The sequence below is a fragment of the Ornithorhynchus anatinus genome, chromosome X4, assembly GCF_004115215.2.
Source record: "Ornithorhynchus anatinus isolate Pmale09 chromosome X4, mOrnAna1.pri.v4, whole genome shotgun sequence".
In the NCBI taxonomy this organism is placed as follows: Eukaryota; Metazoa; Chordata; class Mammalia; order Monotremata; family Ornithorhynchidae; genus Ornithorhynchus; species Ornithorhynchus anatinus.
In genome coordinates, this window is record NC_041752.1 from 1,361,080 (window position 1) to 1,375,028 (window position 13,949).

The 13,949-nt window shown below is 62.9% G+C and overlaps 1 protein-coding gene and 1 long non-coding RNA gene across 3 annotated transcripts; both read left to right on the forward strand.

The window, feature by feature from the left end:
• Window positions 1–490: 490 nt before the first annotated feature.
• Window positions 491–1,018, forward strand: LOC114807840. The gene is made up of 3 exons (XR_003755885.2): window positions 491–574; window positions 704–771; window positions 893–1,018. It is a non-coding gene; the product is annotated as an uncharacterized LOC114807840 (long non-coding RNA).
• A 1,739-nt stretch (window positions 1,019–2,757) lies between these two features.
• LAG3 (lymphocyte activating 3) lies at window positions 2,758–8,256 on the forward strand. Of its 2 annotated transcripts, XM_029054513.2 has the most exons (8): window positions 2,758–2,914; window positions 3,760–3,943; window positions 4,483–4,709; window positions 5,416–5,658; window positions 5,973–6,245; window positions 6,501–6,767; window positions 7,428–7,567; window positions 8,034–8,256. In XM_029054513.2, the coding sequence occupies exons 1-8, from the start codon at window positions 2,854–2,856 to the stop codon at window positions 8,097–8,099; spliced, it is 1,461 nt and encodes a 486-aa protein (XP_028910346.1). In that variant the 5' UTR covers window positions 2,758–2,853; the 3' UTR covers window positions 8,100–8,256. The 2 variants fall into 2 exon arrangements, with proteins under 2 accessions (XP_028910346.1, XP_028910347.1); XM_029054514.2 differs by lacking the exon at window positions 6,501–6,767 and having other exon boundaries at window positions 2,766–2,914.
• Window positions 8,257–13,949: the final 5,693 nt, after the last annotated feature.

Consider the following 13,949-nt stretch of genomic DNA (forward strand, 5'->3'; position numbering starts at 1 on the left):
ACCGCCGCCGCCGCCGCCCCCGGGGACCGACAGGCCGAAGGAAGCGGTCGCCCTCCGTGGCCCCCGGCTCGGCCTTCAGGATCTTAAGGGGGTGGGGGCTTCTGCAGGATGCTTCTACCCCCTGATCCCGGGTCGGGGGGCGGGGGGACCGGCCCGGGGCTGGAGGGTCTGATCCTGGACGAGGCTTCATCCGTCTCCCCTTGATCTCCCTCAGGACCTGAAGGAGAAGAAGGAGAAGGCCGAGGAGAAGCCCAGCCGGAAGGAGAGGAAGAAGGAAGTGGTGGAGGTGTGGAGCCGGGGGGGGGGGGGCTGCCCGACTGACCCCTTTCCCGTTCCCAACCCCCTTCCCCTGCCCCCCGTCCCCACTTCCCTGGTCCCTCAGATCCCCCCCGCCGAAGGTCTCCGAAGCCTTCGGTCCCTGCCCCGGGTGAGACGAAGGGGGGGGGGGAGAGGAGACTCTGTGTCGGAAGACTGACAGTCCCCTCCCTCCAGGAAGAGGAGAACGGAGCCGAAGAAGAGGAGGAGGAGGAGACAGCCGAGGATGGAGAGGAGGATGATGAAGGGGAGGATGAAGGTGGGCGTGCCCGGGGAAGGCTGGAGATCGGAGGGGTCGGGGGGAGGGGGGCAGCAGGCGGTGGGAAAGAGCGGGAGGGGGACAGGACCCTTCGGGGGTGACCCAGGCCCGACCCCTCTGGCTCTGCAGAAGAGGACGGCGACGAGGACGAGGAGGAGGGTGAAGGGCCCGCACTGAAGAGAGCCGCCGAGGATGAGGTGGGGGCTCGGGCGGGGAGGGCCCCGGGGCCGGGCCGGCGGGGCCGGGAGAGGGGCTGGGGGACGGCTCGGCCGGCTCCGCCGACCCTCCCCCTCCCAACGTACCCCGACGCTTTGGCAGGATGAAGCGGCTCCCAAGAGGCAGAAGACAGAGAACGGGGCTTCCGCGTGAACCCCAGCCCGCTGGGCCGGGCTGGGGATGGGGGCAGGGAGGTCGCGGGGGAGGGGGCCGGGAGAGCCGTCCCACCCGAGGCTCACCGCTCCCCGCCCCCCGACACCCAGGACCCCACGCCCACCCCCACCCTCTCACCCCCAGCGCCCCCTTCCTCCTGACCCCTTCCTTCCCCCACTCGGTCCGCCGACCCTCCTCTTCCCGTCTCCGTCTCTCTCCCTGGTACCCAGTCCTCTGTCCTGCACCGGGCTGGGGGCTGGCGGGAAGCCGCTCCGCCCCCTCCTCCCCTTCCGTCCCGCCCTCCCCCATTTTTGTATAATTTAATAAAGAAACGGTCGCGCTTCTGTTTTTAACTGGCCTCCTGCTTCCCCGGCTCTCTCCGCTAAGGACCTCGTCGGCGGGGAAGGTGGGGGGTAAGGGGGGGCTGGAGGCGCAGTCAAGCCCCAGACACCCCCCCATGAAAGGGGCCCCCCCAACTGCGCCCCCAACTCCAATCCGATCCCCCCTCCCATACATAATTCCAGACAGCCCGAGCCCTGCTGCTCTCTCTGCCTGTGCCCGCAGGCCCCTGGAGAACAGCTCCAGGGATGGGGAGCCCCTCAGGGGAGGCAGAGGGGCTGGGGGCTTGCCCACTAAAGGGGGAGTCTTGGGGGAGGGGGTCGTAATCCTACAGGGAGTGGGTCCTCTGCTCCTGTGGGGGGAGGGAGAGGCCCCCGGCTCCCCCAGGGTAATCAAAAAGCAAGCGCTTGGTGCTTCCTTCTCTCCGAGACCCCCCCTTCCTCCAGCGTCTGTTTCTCTTTCGGTAGTTTTCTCGGCCCCCCTCCCCCTTCCTCTCCCTCGGGTTCAGGCCCCCGGTGGGGGCGGAAGCTCTGAGGTGTTTGGGGGGCGTAGGGGATTTCCTCTCGCCCCACCTTCCCAGAAGATGGGGGCCTCTTCCCGGGGTGGAGAGATGGAGACGGGGGGCAGGAAGGGGGGCATTCGGGATCTCCCTGATTTGGCCCTCCTGGCCCCGTCCACTGGCTTGTCTGGACCGAGGGAGGGAAGGAGGGATGGATGGATGGACGGGGTGGGTGGACGGGCGGGTGGACGGAAGGCCGGATGGGAGAGGGAGCTGGGGCTGGGCGAGGATGGGGGCCCGGGCGGAACTGGGCAAACAGGCAGAACACAAAGGGCAAGTGGGGCCGGGGCTGGGGGTGGAGCTGGGGCCGGGGGTGAGGCCGGGGACAGGTGCCAGGGGTCAGGCAGGGGTTCCTTCACCCATTCATTCGATCGTATTTGAGCATTTACCGTGTGCTGAGCACTGTACGACCACTGGTGAGGGTACAGTAGAACGATAAGCAGACACATTCTCTGCCCACAACGACCTTAGAGTTCAGAGAGGCAGAAAGCAAAAGAAAAGTGGGACTGGAGGCTGGGGGTGCAGGGAAGCCTTCGTGGGGCCAGTGGGACTGGACTGGGGAGGGGGAAGGCTAGGGTTGGGTCCGGGGGCGGGTCCCAGGGGTGGGAGGGAAGTGGGGAACCTCAGGGAGGTCGAAAACAAGAGATCTCGCCGGAAGCAGGGGTGGGGCCAGGTAGGGCAAGACCTGGGCCTAGGGCAGATGCCAGGGCCGGGAGGAGGGGGGGGCCACCGAGAGTCCGAAAACAAAAGTCGATCTGGGGTGGGGGGCGGGGAGGCGGGGCTGTCAGGAATTCGCCCCCTCACATTTTCCGCTGCGAAGCGAAACCGTGCGCCCCGGGAGGGGAAGGGAGCGGGAGGGGCCCAGACTCCCCGGGGGAAGCCTGCAGTCCGGTCGCTCCTGGTCCCCACCGGTCCCCCTGCCACTCCCTCCAGCTGCCCCCCGCCCCCGGTCACCCCTCTCCCCTCGCCCCGCTCCCCTCCACCTCCCGAATCCGGGAGGGCCGGAGGCGAGATGTTGGAAAGGCTCTCTTTCGAGCTGCTGCTGTTGCTGCTGCTGCCTCTTTTGCCGTCAGGTACGGACCGGTTGTTTGTTTGTTTGCTGTTCGTCCGTTCGCTTCACGGGTATGCGTTAAGCGCTTACTGTGTGTCAAGTGCTGTTCTAAGCGCTGGGGGAGATACGAGTTGGTCGGGTTGGACCCGGTCCCCGTCCCACATGGGGCTCACCGTCTAAGCGGGAGGGAGTAGGATGCAATCCCCAGTTTACGGTTGAGGAAACTGAGGCACGGAGAGGTTAAGTGGCTTGCCCTAGGTCACACAGCAAGCAAGTGGTAGAGCCGGGATTAGAACTCAGGTCCTCGGACCCCCAGGCCCCGGGCTCTTTCCACTAGGCCACGCTGCTTCTCGGTTGGGGGACAGGGGCGGGCAGGAGGTGATGAGCCACAGTCCCAGGATCCCTCGGGATCCCACCGGATCGGGCCTCCCAGCTCCAGGACCCCGGCCGGATCTCACCAGACCCCCTCGCTGAGCCCACTCGAATCTCTTCCACGAGTCCAGATGATAATTAATAATCGTTGTGACATTTGTTAAGAGATTACTGTGCGCCAGGCACTGCAATAAACGTTGGGGTGGACACAAGCAAACCGAGTCGGATACAGTCCCTGTCCCACGTGGGGCTTCCGGTCTCATTCCCATTTTCTCAACGAGGGAACTGAGGCCCAGAGAAGTGAAGTGACTTGCCCAAGTTCACACAGCAGACAAGTGACCGAGACAGAATCAGAACGCACAACCCTCTGACTCCCAGGCCCGGGCTTTTTCCAGTGGGCCATAGCTCTCCTCCTAGTTCTCTCCCGCACCATAATTTAGTGGCGGGAAGTGACCCTCGAACTCCCCCCCGAAACACAGTCCTGCCTTTCCGCAGGGGGGGTGACCGCGGGGAGCCAGCTCCCGGAGAAGGAGGAATCGGGGTCCGGGGTGCGGGTGGTGTGGGCCCAGACGGGGAGCCCAGTCCAGCTGCCCTGCAGCCTCGGCCCCCAGGAGCGGATGGCTTACCGCAGCAGCCTCCTGCGAGGGGCCGCCGTCAGCTGGGATCACCGGCCAGACAGGTAGGGACGGCCCCCTCCGACCCCGAACCCTCACACCTCTCAAAGCCCGGCTCTCCACCTCCCGGAACCCGAGCCCTCTGATTCCCGCTCTTCGACACCCCCTCCCCACGACCCCCGGCCCTCGCCTAGATGGGCACCGACGGGCGCGCGGTCCATCCTCTCTCGTGGCAACGGCCTTCCCCTTCACCTCTCGTCTCCGGGGACTTCGTCCCATCCCCCGTCCCCCTAACCGCCCTTAACCCACCCAAGCCGATCCCCCAGGATCTCGCCGCCCCCCTCGCCCCCACCGAATTCTGCCTCCTTTTATTCACCGCCCCCCTCCCGGCCCCACAGCACTCGTGTCCATATCTGTCATTTATTTATTTCCATTCGTCTGTCTCCCCCTCTAGACTGTAAGCTCGTCGTGGGCAGGGAATGTGTCCGTTTATCGTCACATGGTCCTCTCCCAAGCGTTTAGTACAGCGCTCTGCGTACCCTAAGAGCTCAGTAAATCTTATCGACTGACCCCGGAGCCCTCTGAGCCCCTTCCCACCCCTCAGGGCCTCTTCGGGCTGGTACACGGTCCTGGCCGTGGAACCCAGCGGGCTGAAGCGCGGCCGGCGGCCCCGGCAGCAGCGAGCCCAACTCCGGGGGCTCGACTTCCTCCGGGGAGACTTCTCCCTGCGGCTACTCCCGGCCCGGCGCCCGGACGCCGGGGACTACAGAGCCACCGTCAGCTTCGGGGACCGGACACTGCGGTGCCTCCTGCATCTCAGCATGGCCGCGGGTATGGGGGCGCGGGGCGGTGCGGCTGTCTCTGGCGCCGAGCGCCTGGGCCTACGGCAACTCTCGGGAGGTGGGGAGAGGAGAAAAGGGAGTGCGGGAGGGGGCGGTGGGAGACACCGGGGCTCTCCACGCCCCCGCCTCCGGAGACTGAGTCACCGGTGACGCACGGGGCCCGAGGGGGGACACAAGGCCCGGGGGCGGGGGTGATGCTGGAGAGGCGGCAGGGAAACCCGGGGAAGGGGCTGAACAGGAAGAGGTGCAGGAAGGGGCCTCCTTCCCGCCGCTCACATGACCTGGCCTGATCCGCCACAGACGACCCTTCCCCCTTCCCAATTGACCCCCCCCACCTTTGGTTCCAGCTGACCTGTCATTACTGACCCCTCCTCCACCATAGCTGACCCCTGCCCTCGGTCCCAGCTGACCCCTCCCCGTCCCAAATAACCCCCGCCTTCGGTCCCAGCTGACCTCTCCGCAGTTACAGCTGACCCCTTGCCGTCACAACTGACCTCCGCCCTCGGTCACGGCTGACCTCTCCCCCATCGGAGCTGAACCCACCCTCCGTCTCAGATGACTCCTCCCCTATCCCGACTGACCCCCCCCCAGTCACAACTGACCTCGCCCTCGTCATAACCGACCCTCCCTGTCACCACTGACCTCCCCGGGTCACAGCTGACCCCTTCCGTGTCACAACTGACCTCTTCCCACAGTCACGGCTGACCCTCCGGGGACCCTGGTGGCCTCTGACCCCGTACGCCTGACCTGCTCCTCCACTCGTCCTGAACCTCCTGTCTTCTCGCTCTGGTTTCGGGGTGACACCCCCATTGTCTCTCCAACCCCGGGCCTCCTCTACCTGCCCCACGTCACCCTCGCCCACGCCGGGCACTGGCGCTGCCAGCTCTTCTTCTCAGACGGATCCAACGTCTCCGTCTCTCATCGGCTCCATGTCCTGGGTACCGCCTCCGCCCCCAGCCCCCGCCCTCTTCCCCGGTGGACCCACCCACCCCCCACCCCTCCCCGTGGGCATCCGTGACCCAAACCTTCCCTGTGGATACCCCCTGTCTCCACTCCTCCCCACAGATACCCTCTGCCCCCGACTTCTCCCCAAGGATTCCCCCGGCCTTCAGCCGTCCCCAGAATAACCTTCTTCCTTCCCCACCTTCTCCACGGGAACTCCCCCTCGACCCTCCCCACCCTCCCCTGTACCCTGGCTGCCGTTCTTGGGCCCGGACCCCCCCACCTCACCTTCACTCTCCTCCCCGCCCAGGTCTGGAGCCCCCAGAGCAACGAACCATCTATGTCGGAGCCGGTTCCCCCGCAGAGCTGCCCTGCCGCCTCACTCCCGTCCCGGAGGCCCCGGCCGTCCTGGGGGCCCACTGGAGCCTGCCCCGGGGAGGGGTCCTTCCGGTGGAGGGAGTCAACGGCAGCTTCGCGCTGCAGCTGGATGAAGTGACCCCCGAACGGGCCGGCACCTACCACTGCAACGTCAGCCTGCGAGGGCGCTGGCTCGGCACAACCGTCACCCTGGCCGCCATCACGGGTCGGTGTCCGCCCGGGGGGGACCGGCCGGGAAGTGACCTGGCGGTGGGGATGGGGGCTGTCCCGTCGTCCGGCCCGCCTGAGGTCCAAGCAGGCCGGTCTGTCCGTATGTCGGGGCCTCTGTTCAGTCCGGTCTGCGCGAGTCCCAAATCCCTTTTACTGTCCTGCCCCGAGGCCGGGAAGGGAGACGGTGGGGGATTTCAGAGTAGGGGGGAGGCGGGGAGGGCTCCTGTTGACCCCTCACCTTCCTCCCCAGTGACCGCCACTGACTCCCCCGGCCCAGCCCCCGCTGGCTCCCGCCGCCGGCAGCTCCTGTGTGCGGTGACTCCGGCCAGGGGGGATGAGCTCTTCCTGTGGACCCCTCCGAGGGTGGCCCATGGCCCCGGGGATGCTCCCCTCCCCGTGGGGCCCTGGTTGGAGCTGGAGAAGGAGGGTCTTCAGGCAGGGCCCTGGACGTGCAGCCTGTATCTGGGTCAGCAGTGCTTGGGATCTGCTGCCGGGCCCCTGGGGCTGCCTGATGCAGGTCAGAGTGTGCGCTGAACTCCGACCCTCAGACTCTCACACCCTGACCTGTTCCCCCCCAAAACACACACCCCGGCCTCATACCTCCCTCCCCTCTTCTGGGTCTCTACCTGTCTCGCCCCCAGACCCTTCCCACACCTTCTCAGGCTTTCTGGAACCCCCTCCAGGGCTCTCCCACCCACCAGTGGCCTGCCCTGCGTGACTCCCCCGAGAGGAGGCCGGGCCTCCAGTGTGGGTTGGAGAGGGGTTGGGCGTGGACAGATCCTGTGGCACCGGGTCTCACCTGGGTGCGATGCCCCTACATCCGCTGCGGCCCGCTGCCGCCCACAGCCGTGTTGGCCAACGGCTCGGGAGCGAGGCCTGCTGACGGCTCCCCGCCCAAGAACGCCCCGGTCCTTCATCCTCCGCCCTTCCAGCCTCCCTTCTCCAGCCTCCTTCCCGTCTTCACTCCCAACCTCTCCTGTGGCTACCCGCTTCCCCCACTCCTCCCGGTGGATACCCTTTGACCCCCACCCTTCCCCGTGGACACCCCCTGTCCTCCCTCCTCCCTGTGGATATCTTTCCCTCTTCACCCCTAAGCCCCACACCCCCGGCCTTCATCTCCAGATCCTCCCAGTCCCTCTCAGCTCCTCCGCTGCCAACCTCCATCCTCTCCCCGCAGGTGCCCGGCTCTTGGGGGCGACTCCTCACCCTGCCAGCCCCGGCAAGTTGCTCCCTCCACTCGGCCTCAGCTTTGGCCTCTCCTTCCTACTCCTCTCGGCGATCGGAGCCTTCGCCCTGCTCCGTCGTCGACGCAGTCGGGTGAGACCCCGGTCCCTTCCGCCAAGACCCTCCGGTGACCCTTCCCCAAGCGCCCTAGCCCCGGAGATCCTCTCCCTTGGGAACCCTACCCCCTAGAACTCCTGTCCCCGGAGACCCCCGGCCAGTCAGAGATAATATTTATGGATTAATAATGAATAATCGCAGTATTTGTTAGGCGCTCACTATATGCCAAGCACCGTATTAAGCAAGGGGAGAGATGCAAGATGGTCAGGTCACACAGTTCCTGCCCCACCTAGGGCTCACAGACCAAGAAGCGGGGAGAATAGGATCCCCCTGGACCTTTACCAGACTCCTCCGGAGACCCCCACCCTTAGACCACCTCCTGGAGAACCCCCGAGGGGGAATTAGAGGGCTGGGCGCCGAGGGGTTGGGGAGGGCAAGGCCAGGATCGACGGAGGGCTGGGAGGGAGGACCAGAGTCAAACCCATCTCCCCCCAACACGCAGCGACCACAGACTTTCCCTGCTCTGGAGAACCAAACCCGAGATCCGCATAAGGAGGACCAAGATTAGCCGTGACTGCACTCCAGCCTCGAGGAACCTGTGTCCTCAGCCTCCCCTGGAATACAGCCGCCCCCACAAATATCCCCGCTCCCCCGAAAGCAGCTCCTCGGATTACAGCCTCCCTGTGAAAACAGCTTCCCCGAAATAAAGCTCTGAAGCAGCAGCAGCCCACTGGGACCTGGCTCCTCTCGGGGCGGGGCCGGCAGCCGGGGGTTGTAGCAGAGCTCAAGGGTCAAGCATACGAGACTGGGGGTCCTTCCGAACTCTCCGGTCTGGTGGAAAGTGGGGCGTGGGTGGGCGGGGGAGCGAGGCTGGAGAACTCACCAAGCCGGCGGTCTGGCTGCAGCCCATCCTCATTCCTTGGGGGCAGAGGATGCCCCTGACCATCTCCTGGCCCCTTCTCCTGGCCTCTTCTCCCTTCTCTTCTCTTCTCCCTTCCAGGCCTCCATTTTCTTTCTCTCTCCATCTCTGATTGACTCCGAGCACCTCGGCCCTCCTTACCCACCAATGAATCGATCGTATTTATTGAGCGCTTGCTGTGGGCAAGGACACTGTACTAAGGTCTTGGGAGAGGACAGCACGACAATCTGACAGACACATTCCCCGTCCACAACAAGCTCACAGTCTAGAGGGGGAGGCAGACGTTAATATAAAAAAATAAATTATGGTTAGGGACATAAGGGCTGTGGGGCTGTGCTGGGTGGGAGGATGAATAAAAGGAGCAAGTTAGGGCGACACAGAAGGATGTGGGGAAAGGGGAAATGAGGGCATAGTCAGGAAAGGCCTCCTGAAGGAGATGGGACCTTCAATTAGGCTTTGAAGGCGAGAAAGTAATCGTCTGTCGGATATGAAACAGGTCTCTGAGCGGCTTGGTTTTTTTTATGGTATTTGTTAAGCACTTACTATGTGGCAGACACTGTTCTAAGTACTGGGGTAGATACAAGCTAATCACGTTGGATACAGTCCCTGTCCTGCATGGGACTCATAATCTAAACAGGAGGGAGAACAGGAGAACTGAGGCTCTGAGAAATTAAGTGACTTGTCCAAAGTCGCCCAGCAGGCAGTTGGCAGAGATGGAATTAGAACCCAGGTCCTCTGAATCCCAGATCGTGGCTTTTTCCACTAGGCCACGCTACTTCTCCTCCCCACCCATCCAGATACGGCACCGTCTGTCCCCCCTTCCTCCACATACCGTCCGTCTGAAGCCCCCTCCCCAGCTTCTCCCCTACCCCATTCCTCTCCCCAGCTACGGGCCGCCGGGACCCTCTGCCCCGAGTCCTCCGAGAGAGGCAGACCAGGGCTCAGGGCTGGAGAGGGGACCGGGCCTCAAGGCCAGGAGGGGTCCAGGGTCTGCGGGCGGGAGTCGAGGGGTCTCGGGCCCGAGGGTACAGCCCCGGGGGGTAGGAGAGTCATAGGGTAATTTGTTGTAACTCTTGGACAAGCTGACCTTGAGAAGCAGCGTGGCTCAGTGGAAAGAGCCCGGGCTGGGGAGTCAGAGTTTGTGGATTCTAATTCCGACTCTGCCACTTAGCAGCTGTGTGACTTTGGGCAGATCACTTAACTTCTCTGTGCCTCAGTTACCTCCTCTGGAAAATGGGGATTAAAACTGAGAGCCCTACGTGGGACAACCCGATCAGCTCGTATCTACCCAGCGCTTAGAACAGTGCTTGGCACATAGTAAGCGCTTAACAAATACCAAATTATTATTATTAAGTCACTTCACTTCTCTGTGCCTCAGTCACCTCATCTGTAAAATGGGGACTGAGGCTGTGAGCCCCACGTGGGACAGGGGCTGTGTCCAACCCGATTTGCTTGTATCCACCCCAGGGTTTAGTACGGTGCCTGGCACAGAGTAGGAGAGCCGGGGCGGAGGCCAGTCCCCACCCACTGATGCCCCTCCCGTCCCATCCCAAACCATCCCAACCCATCCCATCCCATCCCAACCCAATCCATCCCAACCCATCCCATCCCAGCCTATCACAGGCCTCGGCCCGAGCAGACGGCGCCCCCTCGCGGCCCTTTCGAGGACCACCGGGCACCTGGGGGTCCCCGGGGCGAGACCTGGTTTTAGGGCAGGGTGAGGGACGTGGAAGGGGCAAGGCCTGGCATCGCCCAGCCCTGACCCTCCCAGAGCAGAGCGGGCCGGCAAATATTGACCGAGCGACTCAGGACCGGCCCCACAACGTTTTTAAGGGAGCCCTACCCCACCCAAAACTTTACCAGTTCCCCCAAAATGTTACTAGCCCACCCAGACGTTTACTAACTTACCCAAAAGGTTACGTGTCCACCCGAATGGTTCCTTTTGAGACCCGAAGGCTGCTTTGAGAGTCATCCCTAAAGCCTCTTCCCCAGCCTCAGCCGTCCAAGCTCCTCAATCCATCAGTCGAGGGTATTTATTGAGCGCTCGCTGTGGAGAGAGCACTGTGTTAAGCGTTTGGGAGAGGACAATACGGCAGAGTCGGGAGGTATGTCCCCTGCCCTCCAGGAACTTACAATCCACAGCGGGGGACAGACATTAAAAGATAAATAATAGAGATGGACATGAGTGCTGTGGGGCTAAGAGTGGGGAGAATATTACAAGCTGAAAGGGAACAGGTCTAAGCGCATAGGCAATGCAGAAGGGAGAAGGAGTAGGGGAAATGAGGAGATGGGATTTTAATAAGGCTTTGAAGGTGAGGAGAGTAATTCCAATAATAACAAGAAGAAGAATAGCAGTAATTTCTTCCCAAGGCCAGAGGTGGGATACAGGGGAAAATACTAATCGTCATAATAATTCTTATTATGGTACTTGTTAAGCACTTACTATATGCCAAGCACTGTTCTAAGCACTGAGGTAGATGCAAGTCAATCAGGTTGGGCCCAGTCCCTGTCCCACATGGGGCTCACACTCTTAATCCCCATTTTACAGATGAGGTCACTGAGGGCCAGAGAAATGAAGCGACTCGCCCAAGGTCACAAAGCAGACATGCGGCAGAGTGGGAATTAGAACTCGGGTCCCTCTGATCCCCAGGGCCACGCTCTATCCCTTAAGCCATGCTGCTTCCAAAAAATGGTATTGCACGCACAGAAGAGGAGCAGGAAAATGACCAGCCCCTGTCCGTCCGTGTCTCTCTGTCTGTGCTTCTGCCCCCCTGTCCTTCTTTGTCTCTGCCGCTCTGTGTCTCTCGTCTCTGCCTGGCCAGGCCCCTCTCCTTCTCCTCCTCCCCTCACCCGCAGTGTACCACCGGGGGAGACGTGGGAGGGCGGGAGGAGCTCAGCCAATGAGACCAAGGCAAACATTTGCTCTGATGAAAGTGAGACACCTTTCAGCCCCACGGAGAGACGGAGAGACAGGGACGGGAGCTGCAGAGACCCGAGGGGGCGGGGGGATCGCCGGTGGGCAGGAGGAGGGCACGGCCGCCTGGATCCTGGATGTCCGAGGGCCAGAGAGGTGGCCGCCCCCCGCCCCTTGTCCTGAGGCCCCGGAGGAGACCAGAGAGGTGGCCGCCCCCCGCCCCTTGTCCTGAGGCCCCGGAGGAGACCGGACCGGGGGTTTCAGGGCTGTCCCAGCCGTTGGTCGCCTGGGGCCCTGGCATCCAGAGAGGAAATCACCGTTTCCCTGCCAGCCTTGTTACCTACCGTTGTGTGGGTGCGCGCGTGCCTGTGTGTGTGCGCGCTTGCATATGTGTGTGTGTCGGAGGGAGGTGGCAAGTCTGAGAGGGAAGTAGAGTCAAAGAGCCCCCATCCCATTTGAACCCCAAAACGCGGCAGTCCAGGGCACAGGTCTTGTTTCCCCCCCCTCCCAGCACGGCCTCGCCCCCTCTCCCCGGCTCTCCTGTCTGCCCCGTCCGCCCCGGGCCCCCCGACTCTCGTTCTCTGGCCTGCACTTGGAGGGGACGGAGAAGCCGTGAGGGAAGAGTGGGGCCGGGAGGGAGCGACGGTATGAGGGTACGGTATGAATGTGGAGCCCGGACGCAGCGGAAAATATGAACGGTTCGACCAGGCTGGGCCTTTCCCGCCACGGAGTCAGCTTCGCCTCCAGCACGGATTTGACAGGAAGGAGCAGGAGGTCAGGGGGTGGGGTGTCATCTGGGGGAGTGGAAAAACCTCCAAAGAAAACGCCACCGGGTTTCTAGCAACCCCCACGTGCACGGGGCGGGGTGGTGTGCTGGGCCCAGGCCGGCCCCAGCCAGAGGACGTGGGCCGGGGCTGGGGGTTGGGGCTGGGGGTTGGATCTGGGGTGGGGCTGGGGCTGGGTCTTGGGCCGGGAGTCCTGAATATTTGATTGCCTCGTTTGTCGGTTTGGTGAGAGACCTGGTCAGAGACTATGTGCCAAGACTGTTCTAAGCACCGGGGTAGATACGAGGTGATTAGTTGGACCCAGTCCCTGTCCCACACGGGGCTCGCAGTCTTTATTCCCATTTTACAGATGAGATAACCGAGGCACAGAGTAATTAAGTGACTCACCCCAGGTCACACAGCAGATAGGCGGCAGAGGTGGGTTTGGAAACCAGGTCTTGCGACTCCTGGGTCTGTGCTCTTTCCACGGGGTCACGCTGTTCCTAGGGGGGCGGGGGACAGGTTTATGATTTGGGTTGGTGGGTCAATGGGTAATTGGATGTTTCCAGATGGTCAGGTAGACAAAACCACCAACCCCTCCGTTATGCACCTGTGGTCGGCTCACCCAGCCGTCCAGCCCGGGGCTCTGCCTTCAACAGCGACACAAGAAATCTGGGAGGAAGTATGTCGCTTGCTCTTCTGGACACTCGCCCTCTGACTCTCATCGTTAGGGCTGAACCCGTGCCTGACCCTGACTCTTCTCTCCCTCCATTCACCCGGCATGGGCACCGGTTGCTGATAATAATAATAATAATGATAATAACAGTACTTGTTGAGTGTTTACAGTGCGCCAGGCACCGGAGTAGATACAAGTCAATCAGAATGTACACAGTCTCTGTCCCACATGGGACTCACTCTCTAACTCCCCATTTTCCAGATGAGGTAACCGAGGCCCAGAGAAGTGAAGCGACTTGCCCGAGGTCACACAGCAGACATGTGACAGAGCTGGGATTAGAACCCGGGTCCTCCTGACTCCCAGGCCCGTGCTCTATCCCCTAAACCAGGCTGCTTCTCGGTGGGTTTAGTCCGGACCCTCCTTTGGCAGGGGAGCAGTGCAGTTCGGGGTGGTTTCCTCGGCAGCCGCCCTGCCTCGCTGTAGCCCATGACCCTGGAAGGAAATCAAAACATCAGGTGGCCTTTCTGGGACCTGCCTGGCTCCACCCACCTCATCTCCAGCCCAGTCCTCACCCTCTGAAACACGGTCCACGCTCTGCCCTCTGCCCTCAGCCTCGGACCCGGTTCGGCCCGGCTGCAGGAAGAGCCCCGAAGCCCCCCTGTTGCTCGGGCCCCGGGCTGACGGTTCCCCAGCCTCTCTGGCTGTGCAGGTGTCAGCTGTGACCTTGGAGGGCTCGGTAACCTGGGGGAGGGGGTGGGGGCGACACTCAATGACTCAAAGGTGCTTCTTCAGGGCTCTGAAGGGTAGGAATGGGGGGGCAAAGAGCCAACCCCGGGGACGCCGCACCTGGGATTCTCTTCACAGTTGCCCCAAAACTGAGGCCCCATCCTTCCCTCACCCCTCCCCTTCTCTTTTCTCTCCCCTCCCCCCGCCCCCTTGGTTTGGGCCTCAGCACCCCCTCTAAGAGTGTCCGAGAGGCTGGCTGGCCGGGGGGGGGTGGCCGACCCAGGGCCCCAGGGACTTTCCCCAACCCCTGCCTCAGTTTCTCCCCAGCCCTCCAGCCTCCCGCAAGGGGCCCCGGGGCCGGCGACGCCCTTAGGGGCGCTCGGAGACCACTGGCGAAACAGGCACCGAATGGAGCCGGG